General features: G+C 44.5%; 1 protein-coding gene across 2 annotated transcripts in view; it reads left to right on the top strand.

Moving 5' to 3' along the window:
* Positions 1–14,300: 14,300 nt before the first annotated feature.
* The window catches only part of Nup107 (nucleoporin 107), a 43,044-nt gene continuing 37,913 nt past the window's right edge, over positions 14,301–19,431 (top strand). The window contains exons 1-4 of one of the 2 annotated variants that reach the window (XM_028759044.1): positions 14,301–14,433; positions 17,667–17,758; positions 18,115–18,201; positions 19,221–19,336. In XM_028759044.1, the coding sequence (XP_028614877.1) occupies positions 17,683–17,758; positions 18,115–18,201; positions 19,221–19,336 (279 nt within the window). In that variant the 5' untranslated portion in view covers positions 14,301–14,433; positions 17,667–17,682. Of the gene's footprint in view, positions 14,434–15,114; positions 15,205–17,666; positions 17,759–18,114; positions 18,202–19,220; positions 19,337–19,431 lie in introns of those variants that run through there. The other variant, XM_028759043.1, reaches the window with a different exon arrangement.

The raw sequence follows: 19,431 nt of genomic DNA, 5'->3' as shown, positions 1-19,431 counted from the left end.
ACAAGGCATTTTTTTCAAGTCAATTTCTGCTCTTGATTTGTGAATTAAATTGACTTCTTTATGTTTGTAGCTTTGGGGATTGAACCAGACGCTGCACTATGCCACAGAACTGTATAACAACCCCTAAGAGTACATCCTCTTGAATTCTGTAGAAGAGTGGTTCTCAACCTTCCTAAGGCTGGAACCTTTAATACAGTTCCTCATGGGGCGGTGACCCCAACCATAACATCTTACTGCTGCCTCCTAACTATAATTTTGCTACTGTTATGAACGGTAAAGTGGATATCTGATGTGGGACCCCTGCCGACCCACAAGTCGAGAAAGCTCACTGCTCTAGAAGGTATTTTACTATTGACAGAGTTAACCATACTATCTAGTAACACCTAGTTGTCACAGTTTTGTTACATTGTTTCTCAAAGTTACTATCCAGGCGGCTGGAAGGATAGTTCAGCAGGTAAGAGAGTCTGCTGCTCTTGCAGAAGAACCGAGTTCAGTTCCCAGCACCCATAAACCACTCCAGCTCCAGGGGGTCTGACACTCTTCTGGCCTCCACAGGCACCTGAACACACATGTGCATGCACACTGCACATAAATAAAAATAACTCTCTTTTTTGAAGTTATATCATGTTTTCAGGCGATAATGAGTGTTTGCTGTCCCTTTGCACCTCACTCCCAGTCCATCTTACCCGGCCTGTGCCTCTGAGGCTTGGAGTCTCCAGAGATGAGAAACCTCACTCACAAGTGGTAGTGGTGTTTTAAGATGTAGCCCAGGCTAGCCTCAAACTTGTAACCATCCTGCCACAGTCTCCTGAGTGCTGAGATGGCAGGCTTGAGCCACCACTCGGGCTTCATCTGTGTTTTTTTTATTGATTTGTTTTCTTGTTTCATTTTGTGTGTTTGTTTTGAGATGGGGCCTCATTGTAGCCCTGGCTCGCCTAGAACTTACTATATAGTCCAGGCTGGCCTTAAATTCAGAGAGATCTATCTGCCTCTTAAATGCTGGCATTAAAGGCATCTGTCACCATGCCCAGATTCACCTGTGTTCCTAAGAGCAGAGGAGAGGACCCTCCAGACTCTGGAGAGACACTCCGGCATTTTCCCAGACCCTTCAAACCAGGCAGAATAAGGGTATGGTAGCACTGAAGACCAGAGAAGAAAAAAAAAACCTGAGTGTGACTTTCATTTCCCAATGAGTAAAGACCATGCCAGCCGAATTCGCAGAATACCACCCAGACGGAACAAAAGCTGTCCTAATCAAACAGCCAGACTGTTTTCTAATAAGTCCTCCAAAGAGTGTGGCTGTGTGCAGGGCTTACAGGATGTCTGTGTCTGCAGAGACGTAAAGACGGGAACGCGGAAGCTGAGCGCGCAGTAATGGGTTTTGTGGTTTAGCTAGAGAACGTCCCCTGCTAACGATTTTCGTTTTTCAGTTGCTCCTGAGATCATTTCCACTATGGATGAGGCCTGCAGTGTCTGTAGAGAGGGGTCACTGCGATTGATTTACTTGTCTGGCCAGTCTTTTGTCAGCAGATTCGCACTGCTTTGAGAATGTCACCAAATACACTGTGCTTACAGTACTAGAGGCAAAAGCACAGTGAAAAGGTGTAAAACGCAACACAATACCGGGCGGGCAGCATGGCCTGAAAGTGCTTCTGACAACCTGAATTCATTTCATGGCATGCTTATGCGCGCGCACATGCACACACACACACCACACGACTTAAAAATATCTATATTGCAAAGCAGTGCATTAAATTAATGGCAGAATTCTAGGAAGCGTTCTGGTATTTATTATTTCATATTAAAAGTCTATCAGACGTCGTCCTAGTTTGATTTCTGTTGCTGTGATAAACACTGATCAAAAGCAACGTGGGAGGAAAGGTGTCCTAGTTAAGATTACTATTGCTATGAATCGAGAGGCTGCCCCGCCCCCACCTAGCCCACAAGCCAATCTGATGGAGGCAGTTCCTCGTCCCAGAGATGGTCTAGGTGTATGTCAAGTTGACAAAACCTTGATCAATGCAGATGTTGGGGTTTTTTTGTTTTGTTTTGTTTTGTTTTGTTTTTTTGAAACAGGGTTTCTCTGTGTAGCCCTGGCTGTCCTGGAACTCACTCTGTAGACCAGGCTAGCCTCGAACTCAGAAATCCACCTGCCTCTGCCTCCCAAGTGCTGGGATTAAAGGCATGCGCCACCAACGCCCAGCTCAGATGTCATTTTTTTTTTTAACATTTGTTTTATACGTAATATTTATTGGTATTACAAAAGCCTTTTGATTCGGGGTATGTAATCCTAGCCTTAAAGAGGCTGAGACAGGAAGACAGTCACAAGTTTGAGGAAAATGGGGAGATGGCTCAGCTGGTAGAGTAATTGTCTTGCAAACCCAAAGACTTAAAACATCACTCATAATGGAGTTACTTAAAATCAAAACACTTCACATTTCTCCACTCTGCTTTCATCTTCAAGCTGAACACAGTTTAAAAGAAGGAAAAAGAGGTTCTGAAACAGCCGGGCGAGGTGACTTACCCCGTGATCACTTCACTGAGGAGTGGAGATTAGAGGACTGCTAGGAGCTCACGGATTGTGTGTCTCACCTAGGAAATTCCAGGCTAGATTCTAGGAGGAGGAGGAAGAAGAAGAGGAGGAGGAAGAGGAGGAGGAAGAGGAGGAGGAGGAGGAGGAGGAGGAGGAGGAGGAGGAGGAGGAGGAGGAGGAAAGAAAGATGTCTATGAAACAAGCTAACAAATGGAATTTGTCCTGCTTCTGGGCCCTGTGAGAAGATAATAACGGTACCACTGGGGTGTCATGTAGTATTGTGAAGTGTATATGTGACAAAATGAAAGCAAATGACATGATCATTTCATACTTGTATGTATGAGGTATCCACCAGACAGGACTGCTTAGACATGGGTTTAAGCCAATAGAAAGTCTTTATTAGCCAGCTGGCACCTAAGCTGGATGTTTAGGATCCCAGGGTAGCCCCGAGCCTATCCTAAGGTAAGCTTTTAAGCACAAAGTCGCATTCCAGGTTGATATACCTCAGTTAGCAAGAACAGTTAGCCAGAATCAGAACCATAGAAGCCGAAAACAAGGTCAGTACACTTAGAAACTTTCCCAGAACTATGGACTTTGATAGATTAGGTCTTTGTCTTTATTTTGGCAGATGGTTGGTGCTGTCTACAGGCTGAGTTTTATGTCCTGAATGGTACTTCCATCATAGAGTCAGTCGTGCTAAGGTCTGGGACCTACTTAGGTCTGAGGAACAATTATAGTATGAGTTTTGCGGGTTCCTCTGAAGATGCATTTGTAGCTCAGCTCTGTTTCATTTCAGGTTACTGATTGATGGCTAACTTCTTGGTACACGGGGGAAGCTGGTTGTTTTTTTCATTTTGTTTGTTTGCTGTTTTTAAGTCAGTTAGACACAGCCGTGCCTGGCTTTTTTACTTGGCCGCAGGGGATTTAAGAGTGAACAGACCATTTCCCCTCAGTCTCTGCCGCTCAGATCCAAGCACAGGGCCTGGCTTTTAGCAGATGGCTAAATATTTATGAATGGATAAGCAAAGGGTTCTTCTGAAAAATTGACTCTTTATATGGAGGACAAAGGGAGAGTTTGCAAACATGTAAATGTAACATGTTAACTATTCTGAACTCTTCCGACAGAAAAAAAAATACTTCTGCTACTGGTCCAGTATTTCAGAAAACACCTGATATCTCTGGCACAGTGTATCAAGTCTGATGTTGACCAGTGGGCTAGTGATCTTCCTAGAGATGGGACAGTGATGGTACTTGCTGTAAAACCTGATAGCCTGGTGTGAGATGCCCAGAACCCACATGGTAGAAGGCAAGAGCCGACTCCTATAAGTTATCCTCTGTCTCCCCAATATGGGACTATGGCATGAACACATACATACATACATACATACATACATACATACATACATCTAATTTTTTTAAAGCTGAAATAGTGATGAACAAAGGAAAGGTTGTGTTTGAACATTACACCGCATCACAGATATTATAGTACCCCATACTATTCTAAGCCGTACACACAGATCATTCAGTTTTCCTAATAATCCTACGATCTGATTATTACAACCAAGGCCACACAGCTGAAAGGGATAGAGCTGACTGATGACCCTAGGCGATATAGCTCTGAGATCCAAGCTCCTAGGCATTTTTCTCTGGTGCTATTTTTATATTTAGATCTCATACCCGTCCTAAGAAAATACATTCTTGGGTCTGGAGAGAGGACTCAGTGGTTAAGAGTATTGACTGCTCTTCCAGAGGTCGTGAGTTCAATTCTCAGCAACCACATGGTGGCTCACAACCATCTGTAATGGGATCTGACGCCCTCTTCTGGTGTGTCTGAAGACGGCTATAATTGTACTCATATACATTAAATAAATAAATAAATAAATAAATAAATAAATAAATACCTTCTCAGACTGAGGGTGTAACTCAGTGTTAGAGCCTTTGTGTGCCATATCGAATACTGCAGGTTAGATCCCCGGCACCAGACATATATCTTCAACCTCAGGAACCCTGACGTCTGAGACTGCTCTCACCCTCCAGGCAAGCTTGCTTCCTTAGCTCCACAGGTAAAGTGAGTTCGATCCCCAGCACCAACTCCACAAGGTTCTCCTCTCGCCAATCTTTCTGTCTATCCTTGGAAAGAGTAGAGAAAATGTATCAAGTGGCCATAGAATGCTGGAAGGTGACTGACGGCCAGGCTGGCTTTGGAGATCACTCTACTGAGAGGATGGAGGCCTTTCCTGAGCGCTGTGATAAATTGGGACTATGGAGGAAGCACAAGCAATACAATACATTTTAAAGAGTTGGTAACAAAACAGACGCTTGGACAAGAGAGAATACCTACCCTTCTGCTGACCCCTGGGGTACAGCCCCTGACAGAACCTCTGCCCTCGTGGGACTTGGGGTCCTATTGAAGACTTGGGGCTTAGGTATCAGGACATGACTGTGGTGAGATATCCACGCACCCGAGAAGACTGCTCAGACTTGAGTTTAAGCCAATAGAAAGTCTTTATTAGCCAGGGATCCCAGTGTAGCCCTGAGCCTTTCTTGGGGTGAGCTTTTAAGCACAAAGATCCTGTTCTGGGTTGACAAGCTTCAGTTAACAAGAAAAGTTAGCCAGAAGAGGAACTAGAGAAGCTGAAGACCAAGGTTAGTACATTTTGAGACTTTCCCAGAACTATATGGACTTTGATGGATTAGGTTTTTGTTTTAGTTTTGGCAGGTGGAGCTGTCTATGCTGAGTTTACTACAGCCTGAATGGTACTGAATGGCACTTTCATCATGGTGTCAGTTGTGCTAAGGCCTGGGACCCTGTTACAGCGTCCATGTGTCAAAATGAAAATTATGGGAGAGGCAGGTTCTCCATTTTACATGTGTGTGTGTGTGTGTGTGTGTGTGTGTTTGTGTGTGTGTGTATGGTGAATATGTACAATATATTCATAAGGGCAGCTGCAAAATCAAATCATTATCAAAATGACAAAATCAAGGCATTGTCAGGAGTCATGTGGTGGTTAAAGCTAAAGATATCGGAGAATTAAAGAGGGCTTAGTTCTGACCTGGAAAAGAGTATTTAAGGGAAGGGCAGACTTCTCCAGCCAGCAGCGGAAGTAAGCCAAGGAAAGCCTGAGGAAGCAGGAAAAGCCACTGAGCCATCTCAGTGCAGGAGAGGAGGTAGGCAGATTAGCCAACAATATCATCAGGGCCTCCATGGGGAGAAAGGAAGAGAAACCTGCAGAGCCTGTTGGTGACCTTGTCTAGAACAGTGTGGTTTTTAACAAAATTGTATTTTACCAATGAAGACTCAGGAGCCAGACGCTGGGGTGAAAGCCTGCTATCCTTTAGAAGCAGAGAAAGCATCCAGCTGACCTTCCTCCTCAGCTGATGTCCCAGCTCATGCCATCCCAAACAACCTCCTTCAACTCAGTGGTCTTCTCTTCTACTTCCTGTGTCTCTCTCTATCCATCCTCCTGATTCTCTCTTACTCTCTATGATTTTTTTTTCTTAATAATCCTATATTTACTTCCTGTCAACTGGTTGCTTGTTCTTCCTCTTGACCCATGGTTGAGTTTATTTAATCCTGTTGACAATATTCAAGCAGAAAGCTCTTGGATTGAAGGTGTGAGTAGGAGCAGGGAGAAGTCAAATTGTGGTAAGGCATGAAGAAATGGAAATGAAAACCAAAGGAGTGGTTTGTTTTTTGTTTTTTGAGACAGGGTTTCTCTGTGTAGCCCTGACTGTCCTGGAATTCACTCTGTAGACCAGGGTGGTCTCGAACTCAGAAATCCCCCTGCCTCTGCCTCCCAAGTGCTGGGATTAAAGGCGTGTGCCACCACTGCCCCCAAAGGAGTGTTATCTTCGAAATATTCAGCCCCGTTACCAAAAATGAAGATGAAAGATTGTCACAAGAGCTGTTCATGTTAATTGTGCAATATGCTCCCTACTGTTTGTTTTCACTACATAAAAAGCCAATATAAAAAAGTGCTGACATAAACAATAATTAATTCTGTCAATTAGCTGCATTCAAGTGGCTAGCTTTTGTTGGGGTCCAGGAATCACCTCACAAACCACACAAACACCGATTTCAGTCAGACAGGGATAGTTTATTGAACATATACCCCAGGACTGGTTGGCCAAGGACCATGGTCCAGATTCAGGAACTGAACCATGACCTGGAGTTAAGATCCTAAAGGGTTTTTAAGCCTAAAAATCCACAAACATCTGTGCCAAGTTATTTCACCAATTAGGATTATGGATAGGGGGTTTCCTTAGGAACATGTCTTTGTTGTACACTTATCCTGCTCGCATTGGCTGGGGTACTGAACTGTGGCAGGGGACTTGCCTTGTCTAATATTCATCTTCTAACTTGTCTATCATGGTGGGGCTTGTCTAACGTTCATATCTTAACTTGCCAACCAGGATGTCCATTACCCATTTACATGTCTCTTTCTGCCAAGTAGGATGTCAGTTCCCAGGGAGGTCTTGGGGACTTAAACTTTACTAGAACACTACTCAAAATAGAAGTCTTATTTCAAATAGCTTCTTATATTGGTGCAGGTGTCTCTCTCTTATGTTGGGGTCCATCCCAGGGGCAGCTTATACTATAAACGCTTATACGAAGTGCAGGAAGTCCTGCTGGGTCCAAGCTTATTGTGGGTAACTATATAAAACACTTCCACTGACTTCTATTGTGGTTGGTTTCCACAGGCACAGAACATAATAATCAATCATGTAATTGTATGTAATCCATTTCAGTATTAGAAAGTTTCCTAGTAACAGCGCAGAAACATATGAGAAAATTTCTTTACCATGGCAGTCTAGCCAGGTAACTGTTACCTGAACAGTTACCTTAATGTTACCTTAATGTTAGGCCTTAACATTCCGTTTAGGGTTTAATATTTTACCTATGTCTCTACAGCTTTTATCTTATTTATTTTTGAGGCAGGGACTCACTCTGTAGCACAAGCTTGCCTAGACGTTGTAATCTTCTTGACTCTCCCTCCTAAGTGCTGGGGTTACAGTGCAGCCTACCACACCCAAGCTTTATCTCCTGGAATTATAGTCACAGAGAGCCTAAATGAATCATGGGAATCCTTTCATTAGCTATCTCCTGCTCTTTTTTTTTTTTTTTTTTTTTTTTTTTTTTTGAGACAGGGTTTCTCTGTGTAGTCCTGGCTGTCCTGGAACTCACTCTGTAGACCAGGCTGGCCTCAAACTCAGAAATCCACCTGCCTCTGCCTCCCAAGTGCCGGGATTAAAGGCGTGCGCCACCACCGCCCAGTCTTCTCTCCTGCTCTTGTACATTTCCTTACTTTTCTGAGAGACACGTTTTCATCTTAAGAAAACCATTCGGTGGCTGGAGGAATTGCTCAGTGGTTAAGAACTTAACACAGTTTTTCCAGAGGACCCTACTGGGACTCCTAGCACCCACATCAGGTGTCTCACAACTGCCTGTAACTCCAGCTGATGGGGACTGGAGGCCCTTTGGCCTCCACACGTGTGACAAACACAAACTCACACAGGCAACAGGCAGCAGTGGCTCACACCATTACTCCCAGTACTCAGGAGGCAGAGGCAGGCAGATCTCTGGGAATTTGAGGCCAGCCTGATCTACATAGCAAACGCCGGGACAGACAGAGCTACGTAGACTCAAAAGTACACAAATACATAAACTCACACAGGCACACACACATATACATGAGTAAAAATAGATGAATCATTTTAAAAAAGAAAACAGCAATTACCACTTCAGCAAAACTTTGCTAAAAGATAGAGGGAAAAGATAGTTCTGATTACACTAGGTTCAGGCCTAGTTTCTGGCCACTGCTAAGAGCCACAGCCACCAGGATAATCATCTACCCAGACCTCATCCTCAACAAGATCTTGGAGATCAAAGAGGCCAGAGCTTCAAGGTGGATGGCAATGCGGTCAGTCAAACAGAGAGTGACACTGATGGCTTACTCATTGGTGGAAAGGCCTCTGCTGAAGACCCAGGGGCACTGAAAGCACTGGCCTCTTGTCACAGAGCATCACTTGATGGGGGACAAGCGTTCCAAAGTAGGCCTACAGGAAGTACATCAAAGGCTGCAGGAACACACTCAAAGGCTAGAAAAACTAAACCCTATATGACAGGGGCTGCCATACAAATCAAGCACATCCTTGCTGATTTCAGTAACTACTTCGAATGTGTATGTGAGAGTGTGTGTGTGTGTGTGTATATGTATGTATGTATGCTTGTGTGTTCAAGTGTGTATTTGTACATGAGTGTGTGTGTGTGTATGTATGTATGTATGTATGTAAACATGACTTAGATAGCACAGCTTTGGTTGGCCTGTAACTCACTAAGTAGACCAGACTTGTCTCAAACTCTTGGCAGTCTTCTTTTCTCTGCCTCCTGGGCTCTTTGGATTACAAACACGTGCCACCAAACCTAGCTCTAATTATGTCATATTATCAATATTGATGTTCTGAATGACTCTTGTGACTAGCAGAACATCTGGTTTTAGAAGTGTCAAAGAAAAACAATTTCAACGAGAATAGCGTGCTGGTTTGAATGCTGGGCCCCCATAGGCCCATAAGGAGTGGCACCATTAGGAGGCGGGGCCTTGTTGGGGTGGGTGTGGCTTTCTTGGAGGAATGAGCCTTGAGGTTTCAGATGCTGAAGCCAGGCCCACTGTGTCTCTCATCCTGCTGCATGCCGATTCGGATGTAGAACTCTCTGCTCCTGCACCATGCCTGCCAGCACGCAGCCATGCTTCGCGCTGTGACAATAACGGACTGAACCTCTGAATTGTATAGACCAGCCCCAATTAAATGCTTTTCCTCTAAGAGTTGCTGTGGTCATGGCGTCTCTTGCCAGGAATAGAAACCCTAAGTAAGACAAATATTAAACATCTGACTGACTTTTATCAGTGACTCATGAGTTGGGCAGCATCTAACACACAAAATGGAGGGAGGCTCAAAGCCCTACGGAAGGGTTGGCTCTTTAAACAGAAAAGGGCTAAATAGAACAGAAATAGAAAAGGCAGATGGATTATGTCAAAGTTACTTTTGTTGCAAGCTTAAAATGGAAGAGGCTACCTTATCCTACTGGCTAACTTCTAATTGTTATTATAAATCCCCTGGCCTGCTTCGTTTCATTTTGAGGATTTTTGTTTTTATTTATGTGTTTGTGTGTCTCTATGTCTTCATGGCGTCTTCAAGATCAGAAGTGGGTGTGAGATTTCCTGAAATTCCGGGCCGTTATGAGCTGCATGACGTAAGTGCTAGGAACTCAGGACCTCCGGAAGAGCAGTCAGTGCTCTGAACCACTGAGCCATCTCTCCAGCCTCTCCGCTGTTTTTAGATGCAGTGTGATTCTGTGGCCACTGCATGAATGACTTCTTTCTGGTTTAATCCAGTCTGTTGAGTGGCATCCCATCAATTCTATTTAGCAGGAGTATTTAGAAGTGAAGTGTCCTTGTATTTGCTAACTGAGGCTGCTGAGGGTAAAGTAAGGAGTATGGCAAGTCAGAAAGTTCTGGTTCTGTGTCTACAGGCTGGCCGCTCAGAGGAGCTCCTGTGTTTCCCAGCTCCCCACCCCTTCCCATGAGCTCTTGATACCCTTCCAGTGCATGCTTTTTTTGTTTAAGTTAGATATGTCTGTCTACCCTAAACAAAAAGTTAGCATGGATACAATGTACAAGGAGTTTATTTCACAGAATTCTTTTCCCCTTTTCTTCTTCCTCTCGTTCTGGCCCCTGCTCCCTCTGGCCCAAAAGTTTATTTATTTATTATATGTAAATACACTGTAGCTATCTTCAGACACCCCATAAGAGGGCATCAGACTTCATCACAGATGGTTGTGAGCCACCATGTGGTTGCTGGGATTTGTACTCAGGACCTCCAGAAGAGCAGTCATTGCTCTTAACTGCTGAACCATCTCACCAGCCCTATTTCACAGAATTTTAAAGTGATCGGCTGTGTATGATGTAAATATTTTAGGGGACTTTGTGATGTTAGTGTCTACAAGTTCAAAGTGCCATGAGATGGTTCAGTGGGCAAGATGTCCAGGGGGTAGAACTAAGGTTTTGTTTTTGTTTTTTGTTTTTTTTTTTGAGACAGTGTCTTTCTGTGTATCTATAGAAATAAATTTGACCTTCTGATCTCCATTTTTACACCAAGGTACACACATCATCATCATTATAATTTTTAAATACAAAATTTTAAAGGCCTATAGGTGAAGGTGTTTGCTACCAGGGCTGCATGACCTGAGCTAAATCTCCAAAACTCATGTGGTAGAAGGAAAGAACCAACTGTCCCCAAGTGTCCTCTGACCTCCACAGTCCCTACATGACATGTGCCCTGCCCCCAAATAAACAAATGTAATTTAAAAAAGGGGAGGGGGAGGTCTGGAGAGATGGTTCAGTGGTTAAGACCACTTGCAGTTCTTGTAAAGGACCAGGATTCAGTTCTCAACATCCACGTGGTACTGGCTGCAACTCCAAATTGCAGGGGAATCCAGTGCTCCCTCTGACCTCTGCCAGCCCTACATATCCATGATGCACTTTCATACATGGAGGCAAACATTTATACATATAAATTTTAAACATAAAATTTAAGTTGAAAAAAATTTTAGCTGGATTCCAGTACATTTTCTAACAGTTTATTTCTTTGAACATAAGGTTAATTCTTTACCCCAAACTCTTATGATTATATGTGCGTGTATTTATGTATATGTGTACATATATATGTATATATATTTATGTACACACATATATGTATATATTAAACACTGGGATCTGAGCAATGGCTCAGTAAGAGCATTTTCCTTGCAAGTATGAGAACCTGAGTTAAAATCTCAGCACTTACGTGTTTTACTGCTGTGCACAGACACCACAACCAAGGCAACTCTTATAAAGAACAACATTTAGTTGGGGCTGGCCTACAGGTTCAGAGGTTCAGTCCATTATCATCAAGACGGGAACATGGCAGTATCCAGGCAGGCACGGTGCAGGAGGAGCTGAGAGTTCTATATCTTCATCTGAAGGCTGCTAGCAAAATACTGGCTCCCAGGCAACTAGGTTGAGGGTCTTAAAGCCCACACCCACAGTGACACACCTACTCCAAGAAGCCACACCTACTCCAACAAGGACACACCTACTCTAACAAGGCCACACCCCCAAATAGTGCCATCCCCTGGGCCGAGCATATACAAACCATCACATCATGTAAAAGCCAGGCATAGCTACACAGGCCCATGACAGTGGCATTGAAAGGTAAAGACAAGCAGATGCCAGGGTGATGGTCAGTCAACCTAGCTTCTCTCTTAATAAATACTAAGTCACCTGACAAATATAATAAACTTCTTGTGACTCTTCAAATAATACTCTCCAAGAGAGGGAATGAAGATAGCCTACTATCAAAGGAGAAATGTACATACATTTAAATTAAAGGTTTTAATTAGCTTTATTTACAATCCTAGAGTCAGGCAACAGTCCACCCTGTAGAAGAGACGTGTTCCAGTGAGCTGAGCAGAAGAAGCTTGCTCAGAGAAAGGCCAGGAAGAGCAGGAAAGGGGAGCTGCAGACTCTCCCACCAGGGCCCCACCGCAGCGGTCTACGATGGGATGCTGCAACTCTACATCCCAGGCCAGTGTAGGCTAGGTAGCCAAATGTGTCCAAGGACCAACCAACAATAAATAGAATGGAAATCTCAAAGTGAGCATGTGCATAGGGCAGAACAGCAAGGCCAAACAAACTGAAAACTGAGTAGTTAGCATGGGGTTACTTTTCTTGTAAAACTAAAGCAGAGACATTCTGACTATGCCAATCAAAACTGGTCTATGTGAAAAATCTGGTTGTCTCCCTTCTCTGTCTTTAATTCCCTGGAAATCGGGGTAATTTAGCCTTGTTTTAGTAAGGTGGAACTTTCATGAGTGGTTTTTGTTTTTTTTTTTTTAATGAATGTGAGTACGCTGTAGCTGTCCTCAGACACATCAAAAGGGGGTATCAGATCCCATTACAGATGGTTGTAAACCACCATATTGGGGGGGGGGTGTCTGGAGAGATGGCTCAGCGGTTAAGAGCATTGGCTGCTCTTCCAGAGGACCCTTGTACTATTCCCAGCACCCACATGGCATCTCACAACTGTCTGTAACTCCAGTCCTATGGGATCTGACACCATCCCATGGACATACATAAAGGCAAAACACCAGTGTACAATAAATAAATAAATAAATAAATAAATAAACAAATAAATAAATCTATCTTTAAAAAAGTAAATGAAAAAAATTTCAAAAAAAACAACTCACCATATGGATGCTGGGAGTTGAACTCAGGACCTCTCGAAGAGCAGTCAGTGCTCTTAACCACTGAGCCATCTCTCCAGCCCTTGAAGTGATTCTATCTTGCTGAATCTAATTTGTTGTGGCCGAATGGAAGAGCTCATCCACACCAAAGGATTTTTATTTAGTAATTGAAACAGGAAATATCATATCAACAGGGTTTTTAAATAGATGAGCTGTGTGTGCATACATGTATTCATGTGTGCGTGTGCATGTATGTGTGTGGTGTGTGTATTGTATGGTATGTGTGTATGGCATATGTGTGTGTGGTGTGGTATATTGGGGTGTGTGTGTGTGTATGTGCACATGTGTGTTTGTGTGTGAATGGAGCATCTATGGAGATGGGGCTGAGTTTGAAGGCTAGATGACAATTTGTGTAGCTGGTTTTCTCCTTCCATCTTTACCAGGGGTCCAGGGACAGAACTTAGATCATCAGAATTGCAGGGCGAGCTGCTGGCTGGCTGGTCCTTCTAGCATTATTTTTGCGATCTGGTCACTAATAAATAATGACTGCTTTCAAAGTGGAAATAAAAGAAACTGAACTGAATTCTTCAGGTGCTGAAGATACTGCTTTTTTACTCAGACAGCACTTTGAATTAGAAAGGATACTATATAACTACTTTTTTCTTTTCTTTTGAGTCAGGGTATCAAAACAAAAAAACAACCAGAACAAAACCTCGATGGCTTCTAACTTAGAAGGACAAAACCTCGATAGCTTCTAACTTAGAAGGAGCTGAGAATGACCTTGATCCCTGCCTCTACCTTACTCTGTGCATGGGAGGGGGCACAGTAAAGAAACTGCCACCATGACTGCTCTGTTAGGGATAAGGTTTTTAATGTGGGTAAGAGAGAGAAAAGATCCAGAGTCATCTGGAAGTGTCCAGAGCTGAAAGAGAAACAGACTGGACATGGCCAGGACTGGGGAAGCTAGAGAACGGGAGAGGATATTCAAGTCGGCCAGAGACGTGAAGTAACCTGGAAGTCAGCACAGAACACACCCAGACACCAAATTCTCAGCACAAAGGAAATGTATTACCCCAGACGGACAAGCAGTGGGTGCTGCCTCTGGATTGGCCAAAGAAAGCAGCAGGTGTCTCTGCAGGAGTGGTTTTTAAGGAGAAAAGGGAGAAGGCTGTGCTAGTCGGTAAGTCCTGAGTGGACATGATAGCCAGCTAGTGAATTTTGATATTTGGACCTTGGAGTTTTAGTCAGGCATAAGGATGTGGCCAAATAAGGGAAGAGACCTTGGTGGTTAGGTTTAGGAATGTAATCTAACGGTTTAGCAAGGGAGGGGGAAAGGGAGAGGAGCCACACCTGCTGGTGCTGTGTCTGCAATGCCAGGGCCTGCTGGAGCTCTTCAAGATAGAGTTTGTGAGCAAGATGAGAGAGCAGAGCATAGAAGTTAGTGCAGAGTCGGGATTGTGGGGACGAGTAACTAAGAAGACCGATGGAAAACGCATTTTACAAGTTCCTGAGGAACGCTGGTTTTTATCTAACGGCCAGAAATCAGAAATGGTTCAGCCACAGCTTATTTCTAGACATTTGGAGGACCTGAGACTAACACTCTGAGGTGCTGCAACAGGTAAGTATCCCCATGCCCAAAACTTTTAAAATTTATAATAATAATAATAATAACAGCAACAATTGCTATTATTATTTATTATTATTGTCAGGCTTTCTTAGTGCTGGCTTGCTTCAAAATCATGGTGATCCTCCTGCCTCAGTCTCCCCCAAATGTTCGTATTACAGGCCGTGAACCCATGTGGCTTTTCTTATGCTTTGCTTTTTTTGGATTTCTTAAAAAACGGCTGATTCTGTAAACGAGAAATAAATAACAACGATAGGAAACAACCTCAAAACCCGTCCAATGAGACTACATCACAGTTCAAAGAAAGAGGTGAGCGCCCTGAGATAGGCTAGATCCTGTAGAATGACACAGAACCGCAAACAGAAGCTCTGAATCCAGTCTCTCCGACAGTTTCCTGAAGTCCAGGTTATAGACTTCCGGCTTTCCTGTAGGACGCCCCACCCAGACCACGCCCACACGTCCCGCTCCACAAGGCACCACACCCAAGCTCCGCCCCTTCCCCGCCCCCTTCCTGCCTGGCTGGCACCGCCCAGCCACGCAGTCACGCATTGGCACACTTCCGCGCCTGCGCCCACTGGGCCTGCGGCTGTAGACGAAAGTCGCGCGTGCGCCGAGTAGGAACCTGTTTCTCTGGGGCGGGCTTAGCCAGGGCGTGCTTCCGGGTCGAAGGGTTTGCTTCCGGAGAGCGGGAAGGCTGAAACGCGGCGGCCGGGCTGCAGTCAAAGTTGCAAGGTTCTAGGTGGAGACGGCTGCGACCATGGACAGGTCAGTCCTGGTGGGGACGCCTCGGCCAAGACTGTGGCTCTCACCTGTTAGCGACATAACTACCTCCGCGGGAAGCGGAGGAGGAGCAAAGGGCTGCCCATTCAATCCTTCCTTCACCCTGGTGGAGGAATGGGCGTTTGGCGTGCCTGGAGCGGGGATGCAGAGAATGCAGATCCCCGCGTTCCACGCCGCCCCTCCGGGGGTCTCATCGGTGTTCGCTCCTCGCCGTTCGCTCCCGAAGTGTGCGGGGTCGGTGTTGGTCCGGCATTCGAAATGCTAAGTGAAGAAGTCCGAGGTCACAGCCATCAGCCACCCTGACAGCTCAGTCCAGACTTTCTCAGAGTGGTTTTATTGTGATTATTAAGTCATATCAGTGGTACATTATTGGGTATCAACGGTGGTCAGCTTAGACTTTAAAGTGCCAGCACCAGGTAGTTGAAGTTCTCATGTGATCAGGTGATTTATGCTCGCCTGAGACAAAGATGGGTTATTCAAGGCACTTGGCATCAGGGAGTACATTGTGTAGTGAAGACAGCCAAGCAGTGTAATACTGAACTGAGGGAAAAATAAATGAAGGAGACGTTAAATCCCTCTGTCAGAGGAGTTTCAGGGAAACGTGTAAAAGTAACTCGCTAGCTGGTCTTTTGAGTAATAATAGCACTTTTTTTTTGTTTGTTTGTTTTTCGAGACAGGGTTTCTCTGTGTAGCCCTGGCTGTCCTGGAACTCACTCTGTAGACCAGGCTAGCCTCGAACTCAGAAATCCGCCTGCCTCTGCCTCCCAAGTGCTGGGATTAAAGGCGTGCGCCACCACCGCCCGGCAGTAGCACATTATTGATACTGAAAACATTGTGCTAGGGGTTATCTTATGTGTATTCCTTTAAGTGGCATATTTAGTTTTAAAGCAATCCTGTGAGGATCTTATCTATAAAGAACAGTGAGCCTGTAAGAGATTTAAGGAACCACATAGTTAAATAGAACCAAGTTATGGGGCTAGGGATAGGGTGTAATCCTTTTGTCAGAGAACAGTAAGCCTGTAAAAGATTAAGGTACCCAGTTATGGGGCTGGGGATATGGCTCAGTGGTAGAGTGCTTGCATAGCAAAACTTAGGTTCTGGGGGGGGGGAAAAAAAGAAACATTACCAGCAGGGAACTTTGTATCACCATAAAGCTGTTGATGAATAACTTAAGTAGATGGACATCAGGTGACAGGGGAACAAATATAGACCTCTGTAAAAATAAACATACTCAAATATAAAGTAATAATAAATGTTCACGCCTGTGTGGCTGACCGCTCCCAGCAATATGTCTGGATGAACCTCCATGGGTCGAACTAAATTTGGATGGTGTCGTAAATAGAATGCTGGTAAGTGTGGGTTTGAGTCTGTCGGGCAGAGGAAGCTAGCTGGAGATTTCAAGTGGAAGAAAAAGGTGTACTAGACAGATTTTTTTTCCCCTGGTTTTTCGAGACAGGGTTTCTCTGTGTGGTCTTGGCTGTCCTGGAACTCACTGTGTAGACCAGGCTGGCCTCGAACTCAGAAATCCGCCTGTCTCTGCCTCCCAAGTGCTGGGATCAAAGGTGTGCGCCACTACCGCCTGGCTAGACGGATGTTTAAAACCCATCCACATGGTTTAGTTTTTAAACCCTCAGATGACAGTGCTAGAGGCCTGGAACATTGTGTTAAGACATCTTTAGTCACCGTGGAGAGAAATCACTTGAAGGGTTGTTTCTCCAATTTACTGGAATTCCTTTGCTTTTTCTTTCGTCCCACCAAGCCATATAGTCCTCACAATCTGAAGTATAGTCCTGGCTTCCTAACAGTGTTTGGTCAGCACACAGGCCAAAAATATAACAGTGGTTCCTATGATGAGATTGCTTACTGATGAGGTGACCGGCTTAGCTTGTATTAATATATTCTGGGACGTTTGCATGAGAATAAAATAAACTAAAGAAGAAGTCGCACAGCTTGTTCCATCTTTGTTTGGGTTTGTTTTTGAAACTGTATCCCAGGCTGACCAGGCCCTTCCTATGTAGTATATTTTGGATTAGAGGTGTGAGTCTGGGCTAAATCCATCCCCGTCAACAAGCGGCTAGCTCGTTGTGGTATTTTAGAGAGTGCAGAGGTCCTTCCTGGTAGGGAATCCTGCAGTTGAGCAGCTCCCCAGTCCCATGGAGGGGAGGTTTCCTTTCATGAAGCCATACTGTAGTACAGAATTCAGGTTCTAAGATAACTCCATAGGCATCGTAACCCTGTGGTGCTAGGAAGTCAAAGGCGGGCTCCTAGCTGAGCACTGGGTGGGATTTGGGGAGTAAGCAGGACTTAGAGACAAGAGGTTATTCTTGGCAAAAAGATCCAAGCCGTGGCTTTTGGGGCGAGCTGTCCCTGACTCAGACTCTCGCTCTAACTGTAACGATAGTTCTTTGACGATGATGCCATCTGAGAGCTTAATTATGCTGTTGTAGGAGCGGCTTCGGGGGGATGTCAACCCCTGTGATCCGAGAGGTGGAGGTAACGAGGACTGCACGGAAGCACAGTGCTCACAAAAGAGTTCTAAGTATCCTTTGTGTCAGATTACACAGAGCGCAGAGTGCCTTGAATGGGGCTGTGGGATTTTCTTGGCTTACCTCCATTGGTGTTTTACTTGGTACATACGTGTTCTCAGTGAATGTCTGGGAGCTTAACATGCCTGTTTGTCTGAAGCACTACTAGTATGTCATAGTACTCAACTAGTAGTCAATACTCATTATCTAATATCCATCTGAGAATTTAACAACTATGTACAGAAAGGTGGTGCCCATAAAATGCTTTGTTCTTGAAAGAAATGTGCTTATGCATCTTGTGTGGTAAATCTGTGCTTAACTCTAATGGTTTTTTTCTCTACATGGAAAACTTTCCTTAATTCTTTCTAAGTCCAGGCCAACCAGGATGAAAACTTTGGTACTACTACACCGAGAAGCCAGATTATTCCCCGAACTCCAAGCTCATCCCGACAGCCTTGTAAGGTTTTGTTTGTGTTTTGAAAGCATTTGCTAGAGCAGTAGTCGTGATACCAGCTGGCATTTGTATAATTTCCATAATAAAATATTCAGCTACAGTGTCAGGAAGTGGCATAAATTATAATGGTTACAGTTATCTGAAGTCTGACGAACAAGGCACTGTACTTTACGTCAGTACATAGTAACTATGACATACTGTTATCTGCTTCTTCAAGTTAGAAGGCAGGCTTGGAGACGCCAGCGTGAGTGAGCTAGTGCTGTGACTTAGGCAGGGAAAAGAGACTTCTGATAAGTCACTTGCTGCAAAGCTCTGGCCACCACCCTGCCTGCCCCAGTGTGCTGTCTGAAGTTAGATGAAGAGCTGCCGACTGGCGCCACCTTTGATTGCTTCAAGTCTAGTTATACCTACATTAAAAGGACCTCTTGTAGTTAAAAAAAAATTAATAGTCAGCACGATAAGCTCATCTTTAGACAAGTTAATTCTTTATCACATAAAAGTGTTAACACTTAAATTATTTGATTTGAATCTACATATGAAAACTGAGAAATTATTCTTTTGTGTGTACGTGCGGGTGTTTCGTATTCCTGTATATATAAGATGCACATGAATGTTTGTAAGCGTGTTCTTGTGTGGATGTCTGGGGCGTCATATGTGTCATGCAGATGTACATGCACATACATACACACGTGTGTGAGTCCACAGGTGAACCTCTGGCGCTGTTCCTCAGGAGCTGTCCAGTGTCTTCAGACAGGGTCCCCCACTGGGACCCCGGGCTTTCTGATCAGTCTAGGCTGGCTGACTAGTGAGCTCTGCTTCTCCTGTCTCTTCTCCCCAACACCGTGGTTGCGATCCTGCACCCCTGTGCCTGAGTCTTTTCCATGGATGCTAGGGCTCAAACTCAGGTTCTCACGCTTGTACAGTGAGCACTTTACCATCTGAGGCATCTTCCTGCTCCCTGAAAACTTGCATTTTGTTGTTGGCTAACTTGCTTTGTGTTAACAGTGGTCTTCCACTTACAGTCACTCCACCAAACCGAAGCTTACTAAGACACCCGGATGTTTCCTACATTCTTGGAACTGAAGGGAAGTCTCCCCGGCACACACAGTCTTCTGGGTACTTGGGAAATCTCTCCATGGTATGTATAAATAAATGCACTTTACAAGCCTTTTAATGAAAGTTAAATTTCCAAAAAAAAAAAAGAAGAAGCCGGGCAGTGGTGGCACACGCCTT

Source organism: Grammomys surdaster, unplaced genomic scaffold (assembly GCF_004785775.1).
Source record: "Grammomys surdaster isolate TR1022 unplaced genomic scaffold, NIH_TR_1.0 126271, whole genome shotgun sequence".
NCBI classification, from domain to species: domain Eukaryota; kingdom Metazoa; phylum Chordata; class Mammalia; order Rodentia; family Muridae; genus Grammomys; species Grammomys surdaster.
This window is presented reverse-complemented; position numbering and strand designations above follow the sequence as displayed.